At 46.5% G+C, this 27184-nt stretch overlaps 1 protein-coding gene across 9 annotated transcripts in view; it reads right to left on the bottom strand.

The window, feature by feature from the left end:
• LOC139047802 (caldesmon-like) overlaps nt 1-27184 on the bottom strand; it is a 92540-nt gene that overhangs the window by 25327 nt on the left and 40029 nt on the right. Inside the window, exon 1 of one of the 9 annotated variants that reach the window (XM_070521896.1) lies at nt 9251-9538. The exons of the other annotated variants lie outside the window; for them this stretch is intronic. Within the exon in view, the coding sequence (XP_070377997.1) occupies nt 9251-9410 (160 nt within the window). The 5' untranslated portion in view covers nt 9411-9538. Of the gene's footprint in view, nt 1-9250; nt 9539-27184 lie in introns of those variants that run through there. 9 annotated transcript variants of the gene reach the window in all.

Here is a 27184-nt window from a genome sequence, read left to right as displayed (position 1 = left end):
TCACGCCATATGAAGACAGATTAAGGACGTATTAAAGAATGAAAAATGATTGATAGTGACTGTTCGTGAATGATAACGTTTTCAGAGAGATTAGTAGAGGTTAACAATGGCTAGTAATGACTAATAATGACTTGTAATGACTACTATAATGATGCCGAAATGGCCACTATGTCTAACGACGGCTTGTAATGACCACAACTGATTATAAATGACCAGAAATGTCTAGTAATGCGTAGTAATGGCTAAAATGACTACTAATGACTACAAAATGACTAATATGTCTAACGATGACCTGTAATGACCACAATTGATTACAAATGACTAAAAATGTTTAAGAGTGAGCAGTAATGACTAATAATGACTGAAATGACTTGTACTGACTAGTAATGAGTATGAAATGACCAATATGTCAAACGACAACTTGTAACGACTGCAATTGATTATAAATGACTAAAAATGTTTAGTAATGACTAATAATGACTGAAAGGGCTTGTAATGACTATTAATGCACATGAAATGACCAATATGTTTAACGACAACTTGTAACTACTACAATTGATTAGAAATGACTAAAATGCTTGGTAATGACCAGTATTGACTAATAATTACTCAAATAACTTGTAATGGCTACTGATGACTAAGATGTGACCAACATGTCTAACGATGACTTGTAATGAACACAATTGATTACAAAGGACTAAAAATGCTTAGTAGTGAGCAGTAATGACTAATAATGACTGAAATGACTTCTAATGACTACTAATGACCAATATGTCTTACGACAAATTGTAGCGACTACAATTGATTACAAATGACTAAAAATGTTTACTAATGAGGCGAATGATAAGAGGAGGAACAGTAGGCTTTCGCCGTTCACCTCTTAAGAGAGATCTTAAGATACCCTGTAATTTTCGCACTCGTGTTCATGATTTCCCTCCAATGTGATGAGTGACCGACCTGTAGGTAAAGACGGTGCTTTGATTGTGCCTTGAACACAAATACACAAAGACACACTTTTTGTGCTCGTGTTCATGATCTCTCCGCGCAACAACTAGACTAAGACGAAAAAGAAGAGACGGTCACAGGCGCTGTCTGTCAACAGAAATTTCAATGCAAACACGTTTTGCAACCAAACCTGGAAAAACAAAAACTAACAACAACAACTTTTACGTACAACAGCGTATGCCACACATATCACTCGTGATCAAACTTAATTTCAAAAGTTAAATTCATCCTGCGTTAGTCTCACGGAGGGCTGACTTGCGCATCCGTGTGCATGCTTATGCACATGCTCGTGTAAGAGCCTCAGCTATCTGCTGCTCTCTGTGCCTCATAACGATATCGGTAATATCGGAAAGCGATAAGCAATCGCGGGCCCTATAATGTAAAACTATTCCAATATATATGCTTTTTATTCCGAACTCCCGGCGTCAAATTTACGTAAACGTTGACGCAAGCATCGGGTGGTGACACCCAGCGTTGTTTGAGCCAACTAATCAAACGCTCTCCTAGTTTATAGGAGGGTTCCTTTGTTTGTTTTCAAAACGAATAGCACTGGCTATCTTGACAGGTATTTTCTGGTGTAATTGGCTGACAAGAGGCGAGGAGCACGCAGCAGTGGCGAGGTTACGTCAGGGCCGAGCTAGAGCAGTGAATGTGGATAACCGAATGAAAAGGGTGGTGCCGGTGTCTGCGATTGGTCCGCTTCCGCGGGCTTAATTAGCTTGAGGTGGCTGGTCGAAAATTGCCACGGCGTGCAATGAATGTGTAAAAAAAATGCGGCTAAAACAGATCATCAGTGAAGGAGAGGTGGTAGAGGAATGCTGTAAACGTGCCGAAAAGGCTAGACAACGCTATACTGTCATGCGAAAAGGTTCATTATATGGAAGTAAATGCATGGTCCCCGGCAGCTGCGACTAGTGATCAATGTCCGAGTGATCGGTATAGGCACAAATCTTTTATTCCTTTCTCAACGGAGCAGTCTCCGGCTATCGCGAAAAAAAAACGCTTTTGTTCAGCATGTTAACGCGCCTTTACGGCGTACACGTCACTTTGACGTGGTGAGATTTTGAGATTTCAGAGTTCTGTGACGTCGCGTGCCAAGCAGGCGAACTGGCTACAGCCCGAAACCTCTTCACCAACAGAGGTAGGCTAACGGCAAACTTGAAAGGTGCAGACTTGTAAATAAATATTTTTGTTTTGTTTGATCTAATCGTGCGTGATCACCGCGTAACACGTCATATCAGATGGGGAGTTCTCGCAGTTTTGCTGACATCGCGGGGCAGACAGGCGAAGTGGGTGTGGCCCGAAAAATGTCTGACCAATCGTGGAGGGCTGATTGCAGAAACGGAATAGAAACAGTTTGAGATAGCTTAACGTTCTATAGGGCCCCGCGAGTGCGACAGCGGCTAGATAGATGAGAGCTGCGTATACACCCTTCAACGAAGTGCGCTGTGCTTTGAGGAACATGCCGATGCACCGCTCGGTCTGGACAAACGTATACTTTACCACAAGAAAGTGGAACTTTGCACACAATGCCAGTGTCACTGGGCGGGATCGAGCTTCATTAGGGTGCCTCGATACTACGCTTGTGGAAAGCGGCGCTGACATCGAGACACCCTAGTGCTTGATGGAACAGCCAGCGTTAAGAGGCGCAGTCCCTGCCTCCGCCCTACTCGGAACAGACGCTCAGACGTTGCCAAGTTTCTTTATCGTAAAAAATAAACAACATCAACGTCTTACTTAAAGGGTCCCTGAAACGATTTTGGCGATTTTCTACAAACGTACTGAGTCGTTAGAGTAGGTCCTTCTGATCATTAATTGACTCATCTAAGTGCTCTGCGTAAAGCGTGTAATTTATTATAAGGTTTCAAAAATGCACATCGCTGTCGATCGCAGCGCACTGCTCGGCGGAATTTTAAGCCGCCCCTACCCATATGATGCAAAAAACCCATATGACATCACATGGGCGAGCTATCTGATTGGCTGACCAGGGCGCGTGGTCGATAATTTTTCCAACTTTATGGTGAACAAATGATGCTCGTAATAGTTGGAACGTTAGTTCCTTTGTTTTTGTAAAAAGAAAATAACTTAAAGAGAATACACAAGAATAGTTTTTAGTACACTTGAGCACTTCCGGCACACAGCAAGTGTCGTCTGCTTGTGTTACAACGTGCGCAGTCTTTGACGAGAGCTCCGCCGTCAGTGTCGATCAGTCTTTTCGTGAGCACGATGAATCACCCTTGTTGCGTTGTGGGCTGCAGACGTAGCGACTGGAAAGATGTGAAGTTGCGAAATCGTGTCTCTCTGCAAGGCAGCCTACGAGCGAACTGGGTGCTGCGCATCGGACTGCGGCTATCCGATAGGCGCCAGGATTTGCGCGTTTGTGGCCGTCACTTTACAGCGGAAGATTACTAAAGCAATAGCGTTTCGCAAGTCCGGTATTAGGGTAAACACAAGCGCAAGGGGACAGGGTCTGGCCGCTTGACTGCGCCGGGATGAGCCATGAGATGAGCAGAAAGGTAAATGTGAATGGTCTGCACGGTGCAGCCACCTGGTGGCACAGAGCTCAACCATACACAGTACCAGCAACGAAGTGCATTCTTCTTTGCTGCTGGTGTGTATTTTTCGCAGGAGTGTAATCATCAACACGTTGTTCTTATAAATGTTTAAAATGTTTTACACTTGGTTAGAGCAATATTAGCGCTTCGTTTGACTGGTTAAGCGCTGCGCCAACAAGTGTCTGGACAGTGCAGACCGATCAGGCTGCTCACGTACGTCTACTCTGAAGTTCCTTCATCAGCTTGAGTTTATGCCTCCAGTCATTTGCCGAAATGACCAGCTTGCCTGTGGTTACCGGAATACCGGCCACCTTGGGCGCTACGACAGAGTGCTCGCAACGCACGCTGCTTCGATGGCTCTCGGTCGACGGCCAAGCGGCCAACGGAGAGGTCTCGCGCGGGAGGAGGCGTGCTACAACAACCGGAAGTGGACGATGTGACGTCGCATCGTGACGCAGGACCAGTGAAGGCGGAGCTTAGCGCCGCAAGCTCGGCGAGCGAGTTGAGGAGGAAAGGCATGGCTAGGGAGGAGGGTAACTTCTAATCGCTTGTAACTCCATTAATACGTAACGCTTCACTTAAATTGTGGTGCGAATGTTCTACTTATCTGTACCCTATGCGCCTACAAAATTTGTCTGAACCGTTTCAGGGGCCCTTTAATGCCAATATCATTGATACGGTGCGCAACCGAATGCAGGTGCGGAATAACTACGTATTTGAGCCTTTTCAGTGTTTGGGCAAGTTCTTCGGGGCACCTTCTTCCAGCGACTTTCCTCTTTTCAAGAAAACTGCGAGGCAGGCACAGACACAAAAAAGTATCTAAAGACATTGCACTGAGTCCCTCTAAATGCGTGCACATTAAAAGTAACTCCTTCTTCTTCTTTCCTTCTTATTGTTGCTTGAGCAACAAATTTGAAATTTTGGGAGAGCAGGATGGCTCACGTAGGGATAGCAGGTTAACGTAGCACACACCTAGCCACGTTTCTATATCAGAAGCTAAGAAACAAAGACAACAGAAGACCGCAGGACGGGCGCTTTCCTGTGTATTCTTGTATTGTTTGTCCCTTCGCACTTTTTCCCAAGAATGAATCTGCAAAAAGTAATTTGTTGACATCTGTGACTTGACACCATTCTGTTCACAGGACATTTTCGACTTACTAAGACGAAAGCTATAAGTGGCTCATGGGTAGAAAAATCCGTTGGCCGGCGTTATCGAAAGATTGACCGTCCGGCGTTATGGTAGCGAAATTCAATGGCACCAAAATTGATGGTGCTACTATTGATGGTCGAAACCACGGCCTTTGATGTTACTTAAGGCAAGGTTAATAAAGACAATTAATTAAGATAGAGTTAATTCATGTACTTGAACCCACGGCCTATGGTGAGAAAAAGCGATAATAGGAAGTAACGGCGCATTTGAATCAGAATGTGAAGTTAATTAATTAATATCTCGTGACTGCGCCGGCTTTCGCCTTCACCCTCTTTAGCGTACGTTGAACTGACGGTGAACTTTTGCTTCATTGCTTGTCTACGTTACGTGGACATATATACCGACTTAACCTTGGAAAAAATATTAACCAGCACCAGAGCGGCTCCCCAGCTAAATTAGTTTACACCACAAAACTTCTTTCTGCGAACGTCTGTGGCAGAATCCACAACGCTCTTATTTCGTAAATGCTATTTGCCGCTGGCGAGCCACCTTCGCTAATAATATGTCGAGCGTAAGGATTGGATGGAAATCGCTCTTACGAAGAATTGTAGCGTAAGGGCTTTTTGTGAGTACGGACACTGCTTCGGGTTTATAGGTATAAGTGGATGCATCATGACGTCACTTGCGCGCAAGCGCTAAAGTCCGGCAGTGTTAGACAACGTTTTCTGTTTCCGTTTCCCCACGGTAAAAGCAAATAAACTAACATCCTAAAAGAAAGTTGGTTGTAGTTAATACCGAGATGTCACAGTATTCATTACCACGACATAATTGCAGTTAGCGGCACAGATAGTAACAATACGGTCTAAAGAAGTCACTGTTACTACAATGGGTGTCAGCTACCACTTCTAAATGCAATTAGCAGTATGTCAAGTTACAAGTGCAGTACCGGATACAAATTTTCTATACTTTAAAGCAGTTATAGCACCCCCTCTGACATATTCCAGAGCGGATCCGATAAATGCGTTATATATAGGTTAGAAACTTTGTATCCGGTGATAATAAGTGCGTTTGGAATTGGTACCTGAGTACCATAATTAACAATGACTGCCTCGGTTAGACAGTATTGTTACTAAATCTACCTTTAACGACGACAATTATACGCAGGTAATAAATAGTGTGCGAACTATGCAGTAACTAAAACGGCTATTTTTTGAAGAGCGTGAGGTGAGCATTGCATCACGCCGCCAGCTTGGGCAAGCCAACTTTCCGTGAAGCCATTTCCCCAGAATTTTGAGAACCGCAGCCCAAAACAAGTGTGATGGAAAAAACACCGACAGCGCATGGCCTTTATCTTCGCTCTTCTCAAACTGAAATATTAGAAGTGCGAAATAATAACAGGAGATCGACCCACACAAGAGGCCGCGTATCTACCAGAAAGCTCGCCTTTATGCATAGCCATCGCAGACAGCGTTTCCCGGTAAACGTTACGGTCACACAAGCTGCAGTTGCCGGGAAGCCTGAAAAGCAGTAAGGGGTCTTTGAACGCTATCCCGTTCCACTCTTAAAGGCGCAGCTTAAGCGTCCTCACAATTTTTTCGGCTGCTCTACCCGCACAGCGCGGACGGACCGCGAGCACTAACGTGACGCTCCGACGTGACGGTCACGTGATGGAGCGACACTTTCGGCTTCAATCGTGTTGCACAGTGCTCCATGCTAATTTCCTTCCTCCGTGTGTCTTCCTGGGCAGACGCCAATTCGGCGTGGCCTGCAACTTCCGGCGATTTCGCATCTGCCAAAAAACGCGGAAGAGCAAAGCGCCAATAATTCCGCTATATAACTAAGTGGCGCATTTTGTGTCTTATGGTAACACCCGCGCTGTACAGTAAGTGACAAAGGTTATGTTCTCCCCTGCCCGGCTTAAACAAGTGCGAATAAGACCTTGGGAACATATCTTGCAGCACCGTCCCGCTCGTCTGCTCCACTTCCGCATAGCTTTCCCTCCACTGCCACATAAAGTTGCCCGCGGGTGCTGCAATCTCGGTGTGAAACCCCATGCGCCTGCAGACACATCGCCGTCACTTCTTTTGTTATCGCGCTCCTTCCTCTCCCCGTCCGAACGCAAAGCAGCGCGCTGCAGGTGCTGCAACTAGGGTGCCTCGATGCCAGCGCCGCCGTTAGCTGCAACACTGGCGCGGCGACACCTAGCGGGAGTCACCGGCACGACGGGCGTCGATGCTCGCAGCTGCGCCGAACGCAAGCTATTTCCGCTGCTGCCGGCGCCGCCGCCTCCGCGCAACGGAGCGCAGCCAGAGCAGCAGCCAAGCACCCGCCGCCACGGGAAGTCGCCATGTTGTGGCCCTCTCGACACGCGAACTCGTGAGGAGGACTCGAAACATGAGACAAGGCTTGAAGTAGTAAAGGCAACGTGCAGAAGACCAGGACCGGCGCCGGTCTTGTCGTTTGTGTTCTTCTTCCTGAGTGCCGGTCTTCTGCGCCTTGCCTTTGCTACTTCAAGCATGAACCAACTAGCCCAAGCAAGAGTTTTACACGAGACAAGGCGCAAAGAAAGAAAAACTGCTGGGAACGAAAAGACATCAGATGAAAATGAGTGTCCAGGACCACAAATATACTTCGAGATCGCCGTGTCCTCCACGAAAGTTCTCTATACTGAATGCCGCCATGCTTGTCGCGTCGCACAAAGCTTGCCCGAGGCGCCACTAATATCGGTAACAGTAACGCGGTTAAGAAAATGGCAGTGTCGCCCGAAGGTCGGAGCGCGGACAGCGATAGCGAGTTTTTAGCGTTGCGTTTGAACTCCTCAGTAGGTGTTCTAAGCACACACGGGCGCAGCGTGTTGGCACAACGCAACACGCAAAGGCTACACTGTAAAATAATTTACAGAGTTAAAAATGAAAGAGGGTGTAAATGTGTCGACAACTCACACCGTTAGGGCGTGATTTATGTAACTGGTACCCCAAAGGGTGTGAGCTATGAACACATTTACCCCCTTTTCTTTCGCTTTTAAGGGAGTAAATTGTTTTACAGTGTAATGCTGCTGGGCCGAAGAAACAGCACCCCGGGAGCTACCAGGCGTCTCACAACGCTCGCGTGATGAGAGCCGCTAGTGACGTTGCGGGCGTTACACATTGAAGGTGCACGAGATGAGAACGATGGAGAACCGCTGGCGTTGGTCAGCGCCCCCAAGATATTGTTACGGGGAGGAAAAGACGTCTAATATATGTATATATATTACAGGTTATATTATACAGCCTGACATCAATAATGAATACGGCGAATGAATTGCTGCCGTGCGGTGTGGTTGGTACTGCTGGCTGTCGGCCAGGGCAGTGAAGCCCGAAGTCAGACAGACATCATTCGTGAAACTGTTTGTCCGGATGTACACTTGCTCAGTGTAGACAAGCGCTCAGGTGTAGCGCAGACACACTGTTACGGGTGGAATGGAGCAGTGTACCAAAGTGAAATATTCTTTTTCAAAATTGGAGGAATGCCAAGGGAATGTCACGACATGCTGCGCCAGCTCTAGTGGTGCAAGCGCTTATGTGACTGAAATACTTATATGAACAAAGGTTCTCGCAAACTGCCGACACCCAACATAATGTGCACGCTGAACTCAACCCCATCCCACAGGTTGGCTCCGGTCAAAGTATATGAGGGACCTCTACACTCGTTCTCAAAAGTGCATAACAATGGTAGGCGATTATTTTGAAGGAGAATTAGCTGTATTCTTGCATGCATGCACCGCCTTTCCCGCATACAAATCACGAAATCAATCTTTCGCCGTATTTATTCATCAGAGGTTGTATATGACGGCTAGACGTTATTGCTCAGAACACAGTAGCTCAGGAGCAGCACTCATGCCAGCAGCAAAAGCTGGAACAGTTGTCAAAGAGCTCGCATTTAGTCTACGAAGCGCGTTCCAATGCGCTTTGCTTGCCGCAACAGCCCAACGAAACAAGGGGGGAAGGGGTTCTAAAGGAGCCTTGTGTACGAATCGTACGAAGCGCATTCCCCTTGTGCTTTGCACAGTATTGCCGGCATTCGCAGCTACTGGAGCCAGGAATATCGCGACTTTCATTATCTCTAAGTAAAATCATGGCTAACTTTTCTAGGATCGAAGCGCCATTTCCGCAAGTTTTCCAGAAGCATCAATTTCGCTTAGAAATCCTCGCTTTTCTCGGTTGGTATGCCCCGTGTACTTCTCTTTTTCTCTTGCACGCAATCTTATCGTGCAGTCAGTATCCCTCCAAAGCAAGAAGCGACGAACATCGCCCGTTTGACGACAAGGATAGCCCCTGGGGTGGAAGCTACGAGGCGAGCTTTGGGTGGTCGAGACTGTGCTCGAGGCTGCTTTGGAGACGACGCCATCGCGCCGGCGAAGGACACGTGGCACCAGAGAGAACACTTGCGCGTTCGCCACGATCGTGAGCTCCATGCACACTGGCGGATGACAGCTGCAGAAGCTTTCACTCCTGCGCCGAACGTAAACAATACCTTTCGCGCGCATACTTCAAGACCTTGCCTGTGATGCCAAACTCGGCGCCGATGAGCTGCCATCGGTGGTTCTTGAGCGCCACGTCCTTGAACTCCGGCTCGTTCCGGTCGTAGAGGTACGGGAAAGGCCGCACGAGCTCGATCAGCCGCTCGAAGTCTATCGCCGGCATCGGCGCCGCCGGCTGCATGTTTGAGCCTGCTGATACGGACGGCGCAGGCGACTACGGCGAGCGGGAAACAAACAGCGCCGGGCTGCTGCTGCTGCTACGCCGAAGTGCTCCAGCGGAACGTAGCGCCGCGCGCTGCTCCATGCTGTGGCGCTCCGATCGCCGCCGCTGTGACGGCGAAGCGCTGCTTCGAAGCGCTGCTGCCCCCGCTGCCCCGCCAGCCTTCGGCAGCGGGCGGCCGCTCTCGCTTCTTTCCTTCTCCTCCTTTGTGGCGCTGGCGGCAGCTGTTGCTGTAGCGATGGAGGGCATGCTGCTGCCGCCGCCGTCGCCGCTCCTGCTGCTGGTGGCTGGGCTCGTTGCGCGTCGGTCTGCTGAGCAGCAGCTTCTCCGGCCGCGGCTGCCGCAAGCTTCGGGGTGCGTAGCGCGAAATATTCGTCGCCGTTATCGGGACGGCGTTTCCGTCGCGGCGCCGCCAGCCCGTGTAGGCACAAGGAAAAGAGCCGGAGACCCCAACCGCGACCGCCGGAGCGAATCGCCGTCGCACTGCCGCTAACTGCGAAGCGCTCCAGCACGGTTCATCGAAGCGGTTTGAGAGTGGTGGAGGGCGAGGTAGCGAGCTGCGTACTTTTTATCGGCATTGTGGAATAAAGGCTAGCGCAGAGAGGATACGCGCCAACGACGTTCGGAAGGAGAGTATAATCCACAGCACCGAGTTTGGAACACAAAGTCTGTTCACTCGTTTCTTTTTCTTCTTTTTTTTCGACGAAACCATAGCACATAAAGGCGTCGGCATTGTACATCAAAGTTGTGAAGGGGAGTTTCACAGCGGTTCTCGTGTGGCGGATAAGGCCGGCGTGGGAACTCTCCTTAAAACGTGACAAGTAATTAAAACATAAAGGTTACCTTGCGTATATGTTATTCTGACAGAAGCTATACGGCGATTTTTTATCTAATAATCTGTTATTTTGTACCTCGTGTCGCTTTGTACTGACTCCAGGTTGGAGGCAGGATTTTGTGCTGGGAAAGCTAACGATTGGTACTGCCACATCCTCTCAGCTTTCATTGTCATCTCAGTTCGAATAAGGGCTGAACTAAGACAATAAAATGCAATTATAACTTTGTTATCGTCCGGGTGGAATTGCGTCGTGATTGTAACTTAGTGTTCGTGTGCTCTCTTGATGAAATAAACGTTTTCTAAACAAATATGTTATAAAAAGGAAAGTTACATCGCGTTTACTTCGCTGTAACGTAAAACTATCTTGCACGCTTTTTCTTAAGCCAGTGATTTGTCACTTGAATCACGTCACAAGATCAAGACGGCTTTCGCCATAATGACGCCGGCGGAGACCGTGTCGCTGCACTGAAAGCCAGTTTTTGTGTCGGGGAACTCTACAGATCACTTCAATGATGCTTACATGAATGCAACAAGTGGCGCATCGCATCGCATTCATGTAAAGGAATGTAGCCACGCTTACATGGTTGCGGTAGAAGCGTATCGTATTAGTTTACCATATCGCATATATCCATATGCCACCGCTTCAATATAAGTGCGTTCTCCTGATGATGATGATGGTGATGATTCATTGGCTCGTCCAGCAAGCTAACGCCACCTAGTGTCATATCTGAAAGTTAGCGCTCTCACTTCCGATCAACCGGCTTTTGGTGTCGCGTTGTGAAGCGCGCCGAAAGTATCTGCAGGGTGTCGGCTACAATCCGCGATGTTCTCCTTCATTTCTCGGCGTGGACAAATTTGACAAACTTACGCGTCGTTTATTCTGCGGAAACGTCGTACCGTGTTGGATCGGGATACTAAATTTCCCAGCGTCTGCACAACTGTTGCCATGTCCAGTGGCAGCCGAACTCGGCCACCTCGGCTTCTATCTCCCCAGGGGGGTGACCTGGCTGCGTTAACGCTGCGAATCAACTAACATTCTCATTGGTTAGCGATACATAGCATACTGTTTAAACGCGCCTACTGTACTCACGATTCGAAACAAATCGCCATTTTTGTTTCGACGTCCTGCAGTGCGACAGCAGCAGCCGTCGGTTGGTTGGCTGGTTGTCATCCCGCAGTGAATGCGTTCCCATAATTGCTGATACGGCATGCTTCTGTTTACAAGCAGCGCTAAAATGCGATGCCATCTCAAGCTATCCCTGTTTGGTGCATTTGATGCGATACGCCTTCGTGACGCGCGATACGCTTGGAGGTTGATACGACACGCTTCAGCTGGTAATTCGCCAGGGAGGCGAATCGCATTGATGCAACAGGCGAGGGTAGTTCGTGTAGGGTAGTATACGTCTGACACGTGAACGCTGGTGCATCTATTGAGGGAGAGAGACAGTGGGCTTCATGTGTTCGCTGCACTCCTCGTCAGAACTCGAATCGACGCGAACAAGTTGCAGCTTATTTCGGACGAAAGAGGAAGTGACACGTGTAGGCATTGTCGCATAGTAATTACCATGATGCGCTAAAGAGTGTGACATGCTGGTGTCGCGCCCATGTAAACGTGGCTTGTGAGGTACACGGCGAAACCCACCAATTGCCGTCGATTGCGTCCGCAGTATCGTGGACGCGCAACGAAACCACGTTATTATTTTGCCGTGGCGATATTTTCGGTTGGCTTCACACTGTGTTGACTAACAAATAAATTGACCCATCAGTTTCTTTCATTCTTTTAACTCCGCGTCAATTATGTTTGCTCTTTTTAATCCCCTTGCACGCACAGTGCCATCCATCTTAATTCAGTTATGGACAAATCACTGTGACGCCGTTTTGTATTTTCCGCTGGAACTTTGCGTGTCACTGGTTTTGGAAACGTAGAGCCTAGCGCAATTGACCCTTTTGTAATGACCGTGGGTTATGTTGTAATCCTTGCAAATGTGCAGTCTTTTTCTCCGCAGTAGAGGATAGAAATTAACACGACATTGCAGAATCACTGACATCATTAGTTGGGCCATTACGTATGCGAAATCTACCTGAAAAAGAGAGATGATGCTTGGTGTTCACCGTCTCCATTAAGGCAGAAGCTTTCTTTTTTATTAATGTCGGCGATAATTTTGCACGAGTAATCTGCCGCCCCTAACCGCTTAGGCGTTTCGGTTTAGTGACAGTTTCAATTTATTCAAGGGGTAATGATGCGGTGACTTTGTGTCTATATGTAGCGAGACGCGTAGCAATAAATCACAGGCAGGCGCAAAGTGGAGAACCGGGGAGTCATACATCACCAGCGCACACTTGGCTGTCGCAAATACCCTGCGGAGGTCTTCTTGAATGGATAAATTGATGGATGTACGTGTTAATCGGGTTGTTCGAGTCTCCATCATTTGCGCCGGCTCTTCATGCGGCCGAAGTTGAAGGCTTGTTTTGCATTCATGAGCTTCAGCTAATACTCGTAGCGAACAGCTTCAGGAAAGAAACATGCGAAGAACAATTCCTCTCAGTCGTGGCAAACACATCTGTGTACGCGACCTGTTTTTGCCATTTCTGTAAGTGGAAGCAATAAAAAACACGCACATCGAACTGCGCGTAAGTTCTACCATCTACATTCACTGTAAATTAATATAATCCCACATGGGAGTCTTAAAAAGTGGTGTGCCCTAAAAACTCCCCATTCTTGAATACTTACTCTGATATACGGGAGCGATACAGCGGCGCTCCCTCAGTTTACTCTGATCGCTAGCTGCGGTAGGATAAAGGCGACACGTGATTTTATTCCACCTCCAAAATAGTCTTATGTTGTGTAAACTCTGCAGAGGGAGTTTTTAAAAAACTCCCGCCACCGACACAGTTTGGTCACGTGAAGCTTCCCCTGAGGCTGTGCGCGACGCCAGCAACCGGCCTCGTGCGGCGGAGTCGGTAGTTGGCGGTTTGTTTACATCTGTGAACTGATGTTCCGTGCCGGCATTCCATCGTTTCCTTTTCTATACTGCCTTCCAAAAAGTCTTACAGGCTCACTGTATCTCTACTTCATGTGCCTTATAGCTGTCATTATTTTGCTGTCAACGATGAGTGCAAGAGCAACATTTTCAAGCACACAAAAAAAACTTAGGCATGACCTGGAGGTTGACTTGTCATGTCGGCTCAGCTTTCTTGTTGTGCTCTTGTGTTGCGTTACCACGGCAGGTATTTTTCAGTGTATGAAATGCGAATGTTATGTCCTTGTGAGTGTATGCAAACAACGTCCTCTGTAATGCTTGAAAATGATGCGTAGCAATGACAACAGCAGCCACAGTTCGAGTGACGACGTCCGTGATATAACACTTTCTGGAAGGAAATAAGGGAAACAAATTGACGAAAAGCTGTCACGGAACGCCAATTCACAAAGGTAAACAAACCGTCAGCCATAAGCACTGCCGATTGCGCCGAACGCGGCCAGTGGCTGGCGCGGCGCACAGCCTCATGGGAAGCGCCACGTGACCAACCTGTTTCGATGGCGGAGTTTTTTAAAACTCCCTGTGCGGAGTTTTCGCAGGTGAACAACATTTTAAAGCGGAGTAAAACCGCGTCACGTCTCCTTAATCCTTACGCAGCTAGCCAACGGAGTGAAACGAGGGAATGCCGCTGTATTGTTCCCATACATCGGAGTAAATATTGAAGGATGGGCAGATGTTAGGGCACATCACCCGTTAAAAACTCCCAGGTTTCGTTTACAGCGTAGTCGCACATGAATGCCATATTCTGACTTCATCGCGGTGCTGTGTTGCCAGTGAGAAAGACTGGAGTGCAAGCAACTGTTTTTCATGTATCTTTGTACGGATCTCCTCGCCCAAGAAAAACCGTAGGACGTAAGTGCGTACTTTAAATAATACTTCTTACTGGGCTATGTGAATCACATCGGTTATCGCGCAGTTGCGTTTTGATTATGTCGTTGCCTCGGATATTCCATTCACGTCATGCTGTATTCTAGACACTGATTTAGGAGCATAGCTGCCGAGTCCGAGGGTGAGCGTTGGTTCGACATATCAGCGATATAGCTACGTTTCACAACCGAGAGACGTTGCTTGGACGCTGAGCAATGTCTCTCGAGCTTTTCTGTGTTACATGGGTTGGTATGGGCCATGCTCACACGTAACGAACTCTTGTTACTTTACCACTACGAAGTTAAGTTCGCCATGAAGCAGGTGTATTTACATTTTCTTTGCTTTCACTTACGCAGTCCAGTTTGGCCGCGAACGCCAGCAGTGTGCGAAGTCACTTCAGCACTCGTAGAATGGCATGTTAGTTTTAATAAAAATTCTGCGATTAGCTTTGTTTTTTGCTTATTCTGAATTAACAGTTTTATCTTGATTAAGTCTTTTCTTAATATCCGCAAGCCATATCTCGTTTATGCGATCCTGTGAGTCGCAATTCTGAAAACATAGCAGCTGTTCCCTCGGCTTTAAGGGTATATGCTGGCAGAGTTGCTTCTTCTTGTGTGTCGCATGCATGTTGGATGTCTCTCAAAGTTCTGCATTTGGCGTTTCTCGAATGATAATGTATGCCGTGGCTTGTCAGCTTTCATTGACTTGTTTAGCAGAATTGGACGCCGTCTTGTGTGTATATTTCGAAATTTGACGCGCTGTTTCTACGTTCATGAACATCTTCGGGAACTGACGTGATACCACTTATTATACTCCCGATGCAGGTCGAAAAAGCTCCGTCCAGCGCGAAGTAAAAAAAAAGGCAGACACCCCTATGGCTACACGCGAAAATTCTGCCTGAACGGAGTAAAAGCTATACTGCGATCATACGGGGTATAATGAGCTCCCGGCTGGATTTTTGGGAGCTTCAATCTATCGTGTTGGGAAGTTTCAATCAACGACGTTGACTAATGCTATACACAACCACTTTGGAAAAGGTATTATCATGTTTAAAGAGATATTCGACCGGATATTCGACGTGTTGCTGGGTGGTGCGGCGGAGCTTCGTTAGCGAGGTCGAAAGGATCATTTTTTCCTTTCTCGCCATGCTTGCAGCCAATGCCTAATTTGTCCGTGTATTTTCGAGCCGGTCAGGGCTGTTTTATCCAAACAATTACGCCCGTTTAACGCACATGTTTGAATCTATGTGAATCGAACCTTTCGAGTAGCGGGTAATTAAATGCTACGAAACTGCAACTTCTGCGTTTGCAATAAGGCGAACACGGGCGTTCCCAGCAAGACGAGCCCCTATGATACCCGTGACAGTGAATTACGCTGTTTATGGGACCTGCCTAGTTTTCCAAATGCATGCACCGTCACCAGGATTGGCCAACCCTACCCGGCCAAAAGCCGACCGAGCACGAGAGCCTAACCTCGAGAGCGAACGCATTGAAAGCTTCGTTCTAATAAAGTAATTATGTCCTTGAAGGCTTACAGTTTGTGAAGTGAGGATATTCAGGTACCAGTGTATGTTTACGTGCGTAATTACTCCGAGGATAGAGCCGATCACTGACACATCAGTAGCGGTAGCACACACGCCTAGCGATATGTATTTGGCAAGGAAGCTACTGCACCTAGCGGTAGCACAAGCAGTTAGCAAATTCCTGGGACAGTTGGCAAAGAAATCATCGCTTTAAAATGCACCATAAAGTATTGTGCTCTGAACTGATATTTATTTACTCAGTAATTACGAATGTACTGACTAGAAAAGATGAATTGTCATCCTACTGCCCTAAATTTATTTCAGTGAAGTCTGCAGCACCTTGGAACGAGATATGCATCTTTGACACGTGTATCAGTAGCCTATCAAAATTCGCCACTAAAGAGGATAACGAGGCGTTATCCTTGTCACGCCCGGTGCTGACGTAGCACCAAAGTGGATCGGATTATGAGAGCGCGATTCAGTCTATCCCTATTCCACTCAAAAGCCGGTTAGTTGGAGCATGTTATGCAGATCAACGAATTATGGCCTCCTCACATGGCCTTCGAGATTGCCACCGAATCTCGGAGGCCATGTTTCTCGTGTCCTTCATTAGGCAGGGCTAACCTTGTTTTGGAAACGTTGGAACGCTACGCATGACAGGGGAAAAGCAGTTGCGTAAGACGTGCCATTTCCCGGACTTCGTGGAAGAGGTTGAGAAGGATTGTCAGTAAATGAGCTGTCTGTACACAGGCCTAACAAGTTGTCAAAGTGCTGAATTGGACATGTGAGATGCTCGTGCAAAGGCATTTATCAGAAGAAACGCGCAAAATTTCCTCGGTTATCGTCATTATACTTTAATTAGCTTTCACACACAATGTCCCATAGCTTTCTTTCTTGTTGATCAATATTCAGATTGATTTACATGTCGCTGAAGCATATTGCAGGTGCATTCAAGCATTCATGGATTTATGCCTGTGCCCTAGATGCTTCATGTTGTATATTAATGCAGAAACCATTTAATTTGATTCCCTGCTTCTCTGGTGGCGTCATCGCTGGTCGTTGACAAGGCACTGACGAACAGCGGCAAAAACAGTTTTGACTGCCAGAGTGTCCCCAAAAATTTTAAACACACTAATGAAGTATGACTGCAGTTACGCAGAGCTCAATTGACATGTTGACCCCGGCGATGCCAAAGGCGGGTCATCCATGCACTGTACGTTCTTTTATGCCGACGTTTGTGAACCCTCTGCTGAGTCGAGTCAACAAGTCACCACAACCTCTGTCAAAAACCGTCTGGAGGTATAGATGGCAGTGCCCAAACGCATAGTAAACTAGACAAGGGCCCCTCTGTTATGTAGACAGTAAGATGTCTAATGTTGACGCTGGTTGGTTGTACACGGTGAAGTGAAACGCGCTACTAAGCTACAAGAGCAAACTACTGAAAAGACACACACGATACCTCAAGGTACCGCGTGTGTTCTTTCGGTTGTTCCTTTTTGTTGATCAGTATAGCACGTTTCCATTTCTACGTGTAGACAATGCTTGGACCTTGTTCGAAGAGTCAGCTGCAGCAAAAGGGTATAACACATTTTTAGACCGGCCTGGCAGGTATAAGACGAATCGGATGGCTTGCACGCACATGCGTTTCCTTCGCGACCAGCGCTGACGGCAGCTACGTGAGCGCGCGTCTTTGGATGCGTGCTGGATTGCTGCATGGAGCAGAGAGAGAGAGAGAGAGAGAGAGAGAAGTGCCGAGCTGCGGCCTTCCGCGACGAGGACGCGGAAGGAGCCCGGCTATCCAGCTTCCCTGGACGGCGCGGCAGGACCGGACCCGATTGAGGCCACTGCGCCGCCAGAATCCAGGGCCCTCTCCCAGAACCTCCTCGGCGCCCCCAACCAACTTTGCTTTGCCTGTGCCGGACGTCGACCAACGCCCACCGTCGTGCAATTGCTGCAGCAGCGCATAGACTCGATCGTCTGTGCTGCAGCTTCCTGTTGAGGCCGGTGCTGAACCACTAATAGCGGCGTACGTAGTTAAGAGTGTGCAGAAGCACAATAACCGCACTGCTTGCCTTGGAAAACTGGCTGCAACGGAAAGCCAGCGAAACTGTATACCTGCGGCCGGTCTTGTCAGTGGAGAAAAAGAAAGGGAAACGCCTTTTGTTTCGCGCAAAATATCGGCCACTTGTTGCGTCAGCTCCTCAAACACCGGGGTTTTGTATAGTGGGTCTATTCTCAGCATACAGAAGGGACGCGCTACAGTCGTAGGAATTGTGGTCGAGAGTTCGGCCAAATGCCGTTCACGTAAAATCATTGTTCGCGCGCGTGACTGTGAGCAAGATTGAATGTGAGCTCATAAATATGAGGGATCCGGCCCCGTAGGCAAATCTTGCTGGCATGGTATACAATATATCCCGCGCGCCGACCGCAAATGGATGTAGATTAGTGATAATTAAATTGGTAAATTTATTGTAATTCGGCCCTATTCCGGAGGTTTTGCCCTCGTGGATCACGGCCAGAGGACTGCAGGTCTCCAGCCAAACTGGGGCAACGCGCCTATCGTGGGGACAGAGAAGAACCCGAGAACGAGGCTCAGTCTGGAATCTTCAATCGTACAAACCACCGGAAACATAATGAACTGGTTCATCTGGTACTATCAATCACGCGTATTTCTGAACTGATGCGCTCAGGGCTTTAGAACGTCCTGCCGAACCAGCTTTCCATAATGAACAACGGATGCACGCGGTTCTCGAAACGTAATTTTCAAGCGACACTTTCTTTGCCTACCCTCCGGGGTTTGGCGTGGCTGTCTGCTGGGAATGGCTCATTGTCTTGATGAATATATAACAGTTTTTTTTTAATTGCCGACAGAAGAAGGCATTCGCTTCGGTATCTGCACGACGAGAATGACAACTCCTTCACACAAGCGCAACCAAATAGACCCCAAGAACGCACGGTTGCATCTTTATTAAAGGGACACTAAAGTGAAAAATGATTTCTTCTGCATCAGTAAACTACGGTTCTACAACACCAAAAACACCACTCGTACAACGATAAGACGTTTGGTAAGCTAGAAAAAGCGCAACAACGAAATACGGGTGGCGACGCCTACTTAAGTTCCCACACCTGGGGCCTGTGACGTCATGGATTTTGATGGCGTCTTCTAGGGCCTACTAATTATATATAGTGGTACGGATTAACTACATTGTGTTCTAAAGGAACCAAATATTAAACATGGCAAGTTTCGGGAACCTTTATTCAGCCAACGCTGCCCAAATGCGAAAACATACTTTGGAATCCCTGACGTCACGCTGACGTACCGGCGCTGGGGTTTCCGTGCGAAACTCAAATACTGATACTTGGACCTTCATTTTCTCACCTAATAATCAAACTTTATTTTTTGAAATGACTGCCTGCCGGGTTCTCAAACAATGGTTCATAAGTCTAAACTGATTTATTGTTTCGCTTTAGTGCCCCTTTAAGGATCACCGTGAACACTAATCAAAGGACCATGAAAGAGTAAAATAATTCGAGCACTCTGTAGCACCAACAAAGGCACTATTACCAAGAGGCTCGGTTAGGTAGAAAAGGTAGAAAAAATAGAAATGGAAAAAGACGGATGGCAACGAAATCTTGAAGTTCCTGCAGCAGCTCGCCGTGACGTATGGGAAGCTCAGGTTTAGTAAATGTTTTCGTCAATAAATATGGACTGCATACATCGCATTCTAATGGAGCCGAACGTTAAACGTGGCAAATAAGACGAACTACTGCAAAACTGAACAAATACAAGAAAATACATTGAAAGCCATGACGTCATACTCACGTACCGGCGTTAGGGTTGCCGTGCAAAATTTGAAGAATCAAATTTTGATTTTCGTTTTATGTTCCTATAGTCAACCTACCCTATCATAAACGTATATATGCCCTATATTCAGTAATCCTATATGAACATAGTGGGATCCCACCTAAAAACCCATGCGTTTCCATTTATCGCGTGGGGCAGGCCCCATACGAAATATGAAAGTTTTGGAGGCCCCTTATGAAAACTGCTGCGCTCGCATACATCATATGGGGACCCCATATACAAACGTGTATGCCGCCATATGATATAATGAACACACGGTTTTTATATATGACTGCCGCATGTTAATATATGGGACTCTTGTATACGGGGCTTATGGTTATTTTGGTAGGGCATTACAGTGAAGTTAACGAGAAGAGAGTTTTGGGGGATACGTTATCACTCTATACTGGTTAAGTATTTGTCTTTAGTGTCCTTTTAATAAAGGCGGCACATGTAAATATTCGCGCATTATGAAGAAAGATGTGGCTCAGTTCTTCGGCAGGCACCGGTTCATGTGGAATTTGTCAGTGCCCACATGTTCTTGTGGGCACTGACAAAAGTGTGGCATAAGCTCCTCGATGACCTTCTTGAAATGGCTGGTGGGCTCAAAGAGCTGATTCGATCACTCCGGACTTCTAATATAAACTCCGAGATTATAAGCGTGAGGGGGCGCTGAAAATCTCGGAGGCCTTGCTCCTGACAGTGCTGGAAGACTAGTTTGCAAGTGGTTTTGCTAGCCTGGCTCGGCTACACACTTGTGACTGTCACTGTGTGCGGGCGGCGTCTACCCGAAAGTAATCGATAGTGCTCTAGAAATCTATCTTAATATTATCGAAAAAAAGATAAAGTTTGACGCACGTCACCATAAATAAATGATAATTATGGGCAGTGTTTTAAGCATTTGTGCACTCACTTCTCACGTTATGTCCTTTACCATGTACAATATGTTTGTGCATATTTTTGCATGCACTACAACCTATGTGTTTGCAATGGTCTATATAATTTGAGACTTATACGCTTCGCGTTTTCTCTGTTCACATGTACGCACGTACACATGCACATACACCTTGATAAGTTCAAGCCCTGAATGCCTACGTTTACGTGTTCATTTCCAAGTTGTCACTGGCCTAATGACCTTGCTCCCGGTATTCACGCTCCTAGTGCTACAATGCCTATGTTGCTAATGCGCCTCACGTCCCCATTCTTCAAGCGCCAAGTTATATCCATGCTCACGAATGTCTAATCTCCACGTAATCGAAAAAAAAATTATTAAATCTTGCAGATTTAACAGCAGACCTCCATGAAAAGTAGGAAATTGATTAAATATATGTGAAAGAAACTAAATTCGAGGATACCACAAAATAAGATTAAAGGATGCGATTTCATAAAAATCAGTGCTTCGGGGCCTCAGATGGTTATTTCACTCGGCTCGCATTCAACCTTCTAATGCAGTGTACAAAGCCCTCTAAATTGCTATCGCCGGAACACGGCCCTGACATTGCGAACAAGAGAAGGACGAAGTAAACGAGAAACACATGGAGGCTAACCAAACAGAATATAGGGTTTGCTACCCTAAACTGTGGGCGTTGGGAGATGAGATAGAAAGATAAATAGAAAGAGATGATCACAACATCAGCTCGTGTAGCGCAGTGAGCACCAATGAAGTCTATTGTGAATTTTGTAGGTTTGTTGTCCTTAAGAGTTGTAGACGCGCAAGCATCGTCGTCATCAGCTGCGATGATTCAGTGAGGCCGGCATTCGAAAACGGTTTGTTCCGGCAATGGTCTGTGATCAACTCCAGCTAGCGCAGACTCGAGCGATCGTCTCTGTACACTGTAGAAATCTCACTCACTTGTAACCTGTTCAAGGGTCTCGAGAAGAGCAAACATGATCTTGTGGGCGTAGGAAAACACGCATAGCCCGAACAATGTCATCAGTATTGGTCTCCATCGCCTTCCCCCCACCGGAAGCGCGAACAACGAATCATTCGAATTGAACGGTCGGTTCAATACGCTAGTCACACGTGCCCTAATAGACAAGACAAGCTTCATAACACACGGAGGGACGAAAGCGATGCTAACGCAAGACAAATGTCCTCTCTCTCCGCTCTGTCAGAATTATACTTCACTTGTAAAATAACACATGACAGTTCGTAGCACAGTACGTGATAAGTTGGACTACGTTGGCCCAGTATTGGCCCACTTGCAGTATACAACTTACGTGTATGGTCGGTAATGGTGTCATATTGAAAAGTTATCGAATAAACGTGCAGAGGGCCACTCAAAGTTAAAGGTAAAGTCTCACCGACAGCAGCTATCTAAGCGCTGAATTTGAGTTACCATTTACAGGGGTAGCTACGATGGTAACGACTCACTTCAACGAAGGCTCACGTGTACTCCTTCTCGCGGAGTGGTTTCCTCTAGAGGAACGAGATGGCGCTTTTGGCGACGCGCCACATGTTGCCTCAGGGAAAGTGCTAGAATACGAAACTATTATCGTTTCTGCTTTGCTTCCGTGCAAACAGCTGTCGGAAATGCAACTGGGTATTCGCTAACGTGTTCACTCTGTTCCATTCACGCTCCAAAGTGTGGAGCAATGGTGTGATGACATGTACAGTATAGCTGGCTGCAAAAAAAGTGACTTGCATATTAAGTAATGGAATTGATCTGTGTGACCAAACCCGCCGTAGCGGCTTGGCTGTGGTGTCGCGCTACAAAGCACGAGGTCGCAGGGATTGAATCCCGGCCGCGGTGGCCGCATTTCGCCCCCGGCCGGGGCCGGGGGCGAAATGCAAGAACGCCCGTGGCCCCGTGCATTTGGGGCACTCTAGAGATCCTCAGGTGGTCAATATTAATCCGGAGTGTACCACTACGGTGTGCCTCATAATCAAATCAGGATTTTGGCCCATAAAACCCCAGACTTCAATTCACTTCTCTATGATTAAGTTCACGGACCGCTGCTACAGAAGGACTGCCTGTATGGGGGACCCTTCGTGATTCACGGCTTTCCTCGATGGTAAAATAAAACCACATTCACCATCGTTTCTTCACTCGCCTTCAAAGCAAGGACTTCAAACCTCGAACGTCGTTAAGAGCGAGTACTACTCGTTACACAATGACAAAAGAAGTAACGCCACTTCCTTGCATAGTAAGCTTCTCGCACCTTGTTTACATATATCCAGCCCAACTCACGCGTGGACTTACGCTCACTCTGTCACCAACGTACGAATTATAAGTGAATGGGCGCACACTTGAATCAATGCGTCGAAGCAAGGGTGACGGCGACTGCACCAACAGCACACGAATGTTCGAAGCTGAACGTTTCGTGATGGTCAACACAGTAAGCGAGTCACTAGCGATAATACGTCTTCTCTACAAGCTATTATACAGAAGATCTTCGTTCCAAGCCATGTACGTAGCAAGAATAAATCGCAACTGAGCACACCGCGAGCAATTAAGAAGGAAACAAACGGTCAGATATGATCGCATCGAGGAACATTACTCAGACATAGACCTGACGAGCCACTGCTTCAAAGCATTTGGCAAATAAAGAACGAAGAGTGAAACACGTTGATCCTGATTCAATTCAAAGGCGGAAATATTGGACTGCTTGGAATACATCTTTAGTTCCACGTTCAGTACAAGCACCATATATACACTGCTCGCTTTGTTTGGACAAAGCGTAATTAGCCCTGAAAGCGCTTACATTTCCTCTGAAGCTGGGACCAAAGCTTCGTGTCATCCACCCAGCCACCATCGATGATATCGGCCGAAACGAAACTTTGCTGAGGGGCACCAGCGTCATGCACATCCAATAAACACGGATGCAATGGAAAAAGCTCAGGAAGGCAATGGACACGCCGTCACGTGACCAGTGGCGTAGCCAGAAATTTTGTTCGGGGGGGGCTGCGGCACTGGCCCCATATATATATATATATATATATATATATATATATATATATATATATATATATATATATATATATATATATATATATGGGGCCAATGGCCTAGCCAGAAATTTTGTTCGAGGAAGCTTTAGCTCGGGTGCTCCTATTTAAATACATGTAGAAGGGGAATTCGTTTTTCCCTGCAACCACTTCACCAAATTTGAGGAGGTTTGTTGCATATAAAAGAAAAAGTTTAATTCTAGTGAGTACTGGTTTCGAATTTTTCATTTAGGTGGTCAATTATTTATTAAAAATTGGCCAAATCGAAAATATTCAGAAAACGAAACTATCAAGTTTAAAACTCCGTGACTCAACAATGAAAAATGATATCACAATTCTGTGAATTGCATCTAATAGTAGATCTACAGCGGACAAAATGAATTTGTTCTCATGAATCTAAAAAAAATTTAGTATTGTGGAAATACGGCTTGTGCAGAACCCTTGTACACCACGTAACCAATTCACGTAAGATACAAATTGACATAGCAAACTTGTCCGCTTTGACTGTTATAATAGATGCCGTTTACAGAACCACAATGTCTGTTCTTCATGCATGGCTATTAGTTTGTAAACGTCGTGCTTCTATTTTTTCAAACTTTCGAATTTTTCAAAATATTTTAAACAAAATTCAGGCCCTAAATCGAAGTTGTGTTTCCAACAGAACTAGGATTTAGCTTTCTCACTCAAATGCAACGAATTTCAACAAAAGCGATTAGCAGGATCATCTAAGAAAAGTGTTTCTGCGTTTTACAAGTATTTGAATAGGCCGCGTCGGATTGGGCCCGAGCTAAAGCTTCCTCTTAAACTATTTGTCAAGGGGTCAAATTCATGAATAATAACTGCATTGTCATTGTCAAAGATGCTGCAAACGAATTCTTGAACGCTACGCACAGTCAAAACAATAAAATATATATTTTTTCATAAAAGAATATACTCGTATGTGCCAAAAATTTTGCCCAAAATAACTGATATCAATGCTTCCATATTTTTGTCTATTTAAGTAAAGAACATATCACACGAACTTTAGAAATATATCAGTTCGAAACCAGGAAAGCAGTGCATGCCACTGATATGAAAAATTAAAAGGCAATGAACTGAACAAGTTGACAAATATGTTAACGAAACTTTGTCATTCAAGAACCGTGCTTACATTCTTGTATATATGCAATTGCCAGTGAAAAATCTCAATGACGCTGTAATTTGTTTTAATGTATTACGCAGGAGCAGCTGTCACCGGTCGTGTATCGTGAGTAATTGCACCGAAATCATAGTCGCAACAGAGGGCACGTATAAAAAGCAGGAATTCTGCAAGACATACGAGGGCAAGTCAAATGAATGCGAGCCAACAACGGGGTACTTTATTTAAAAGTAGTCTTCATGAGAATTTAGACATTTGTCCCATTGACTAACGAGTCGCGTGATTCCCGTCTTATAAAACTCCTTGGGTTGCTGCTTCAAAAAGTCTGTATCTGGTTCCCTTGAGCTGTTTTTTCGGTTGCCCCAAAGAAGTTGCAAGGTGAGAGGTCTGAGCTGTATGGCGGATGCTGCAGCGTTTCCCACTTGAACTTTGCCAGTTTTGTATTAACCACATAAGCGACGTGGGGACAGGCATTGTCGTGGAACAAGATGACCCCATTTGTCAATTTTCCACGTTGTTCGTTCTTGATTGCGACACACTGCCGTTCTGGCGTTTCACAATATCGGAAACAATTGGTAGCCTCTCAAGATTTAGCAAATTCTATCAGTAATGGACCCTGACGACCGAAAAAGTCAACAACACCTTTCCAGCGGAAATGATGGCCTTTGCGTTCTTTGGGCGTGGTAAATTCGAATGTTTCCACTGTAAGCTTTGCCGTCGTGTTTCAGGCTCGTAGTAGTGGCACCAAGGTTCGTCCCCGATCACAAATGCAAACAAGAAGTCTTCCTCCTCATTGTGATACCCGATCAGATGAGTCAAGGCAGCGCGAAACTTCGTCTTCTCGCCTTCTCGCGATGGATCCGTCTTCTCGCGATGGATCAAAACTCCGTCTTCTCGCGATGGATCAAAATCATGGGGATCCATTGCGCACCAAAGAGCCGATAACCGAGAAGCTCATGAATTATGGCGTGAACCAAACCATGACTGATGTTCAGACGGTCTGCCAGTTCATCGATGCTTATCCTCCGTTCTTGTTTCCTCAGCTCATGAACCTTTGAAATTGTGTGGGCGGTGATTGCATGATGGTTTTGGCCCGGTCTTGGAATATCTTTACAACGTCCTTTAAACCGTTTGCTCCAGCGCTTCACAGTGGTCAATGAAATGCCGTTTTCAACGTAAACAGCAGCCATACGGCGATTAATTTCTGTTTTGGAAACACCTTTAGCTGTCAAAAACTTCGCGACACCAAGCTGTTCTACTTTTGAAGTGTCCATTATTTGACGCAACCATATTCAACCCAGTGTATGAGAGCATTATCTTCACACCTGCGTGTCACTTTTGTAAATGAGACATGCCGTTCTCCTACGCGCATGCCTCGCAGTATGAACCGTATGAACCGACCCATTATTGCGCGGTTAGGGTAGGCGTACTTTCATTTGAGTCGCCCTCGTACATTAGAAATGCAGATACAATGGGATATACAAATGCGAAAATACGGCTTGATAAAGGACAAAAAAGTGTCACTGGAAACAAAGTTCACTGCATGTATACACAAAACCTCGTAACAAGATATTTAAGTATACGTATAAGTCTCCAATGAGTCTATGTATGTAAGAAAAAGTAACTGTATGTAAAGCGTCAAACAAGGCAAATAAACATGCTGCACAATCATAGATTCATAGAATCCTAGATTCCGCCCCCATTCCATCCACTCCCCCTGATGTATTGCGCGCGACTGAAGGCGGCGCGCTTGCTCCCCGCTTTTCTCCTTTGCGCACACAAGACTGAGCCACCATCGTCGGCTCACCCATTCCACCTCCCCGCCTACGCTTTCACTCGCACATACAGCATGCAGCGCGTGGTCACGATTTTATCACCCTTGGACTTTATACGCAACATGAGGGCGATGGCAGGAATGCGCCTGGAGTGTCCATATAATTGCTTTCGCAATAATATAATAAACGTATCCGGAAACTGAAGCGTCCCGTCGCCTATTACTTTCCGCAAAAGAAGTACCAAAATCGAACTTTCACCATGCGACTATTCGCTGCGCCGCAACAATGTATTTTTTTTTCTGTGGGGCGGAGGCACCGAAATGAAGAAAAGAACGCATAGGAAGCTATGTTGGCCAGAATCCAATGCCTACATTGGGCACCTAATGGGGCTACGGAATTAATGCCGAAGCAAACATGAGACGCTAGGCCCACTGAGAACCATACGCATACTGCTCAGTATCCTACACCGGCGAAACAAGACTTTCCGGAAAGGTTCCGCTCAAGGAACGCGGTGCAGTCTTTCGAGTCCCCACAGTGATGGCGGCGAGCGACCATTGTTTTTTTTTTCTCGTCTGCAAGCAAGAAAGCTTCCAAAACTCTGTCAGGTGAAAATCCACTCGGCCAGAGCAAACCGAACGCCCACCGAAGTGCACCGTGCGGTGGTCGGGGCCATACAAGAAAAACATATGTGCTCTGGCTCGCCCTGGCAGCCCGCGGGTAGGGTAGCGAGAACAAAAAAAAATTTAAGGGGCTGAATGTGTCCTCGG

The sequence above is a fragment of the Dermacentor albipictus genome, chromosome 7 (genome assembly GCF_038994185.2).
Source record: "Dermacentor albipictus isolate Rhodes 1998 colony chromosome 7, USDA_Dalb.pri_finalv2, whole genome shotgun sequence".
Lineage (NCBI taxonomy): Eukaryota > Metazoa > Arthropoda > Arachnida > Ixodida > Ixodidae > Dermacentor > Dermacentor albipictus.
Note: the sequence above shows the minus strand (reverse complement) of the source record. Positions and strands in the feature narration are given on the sequence as shown.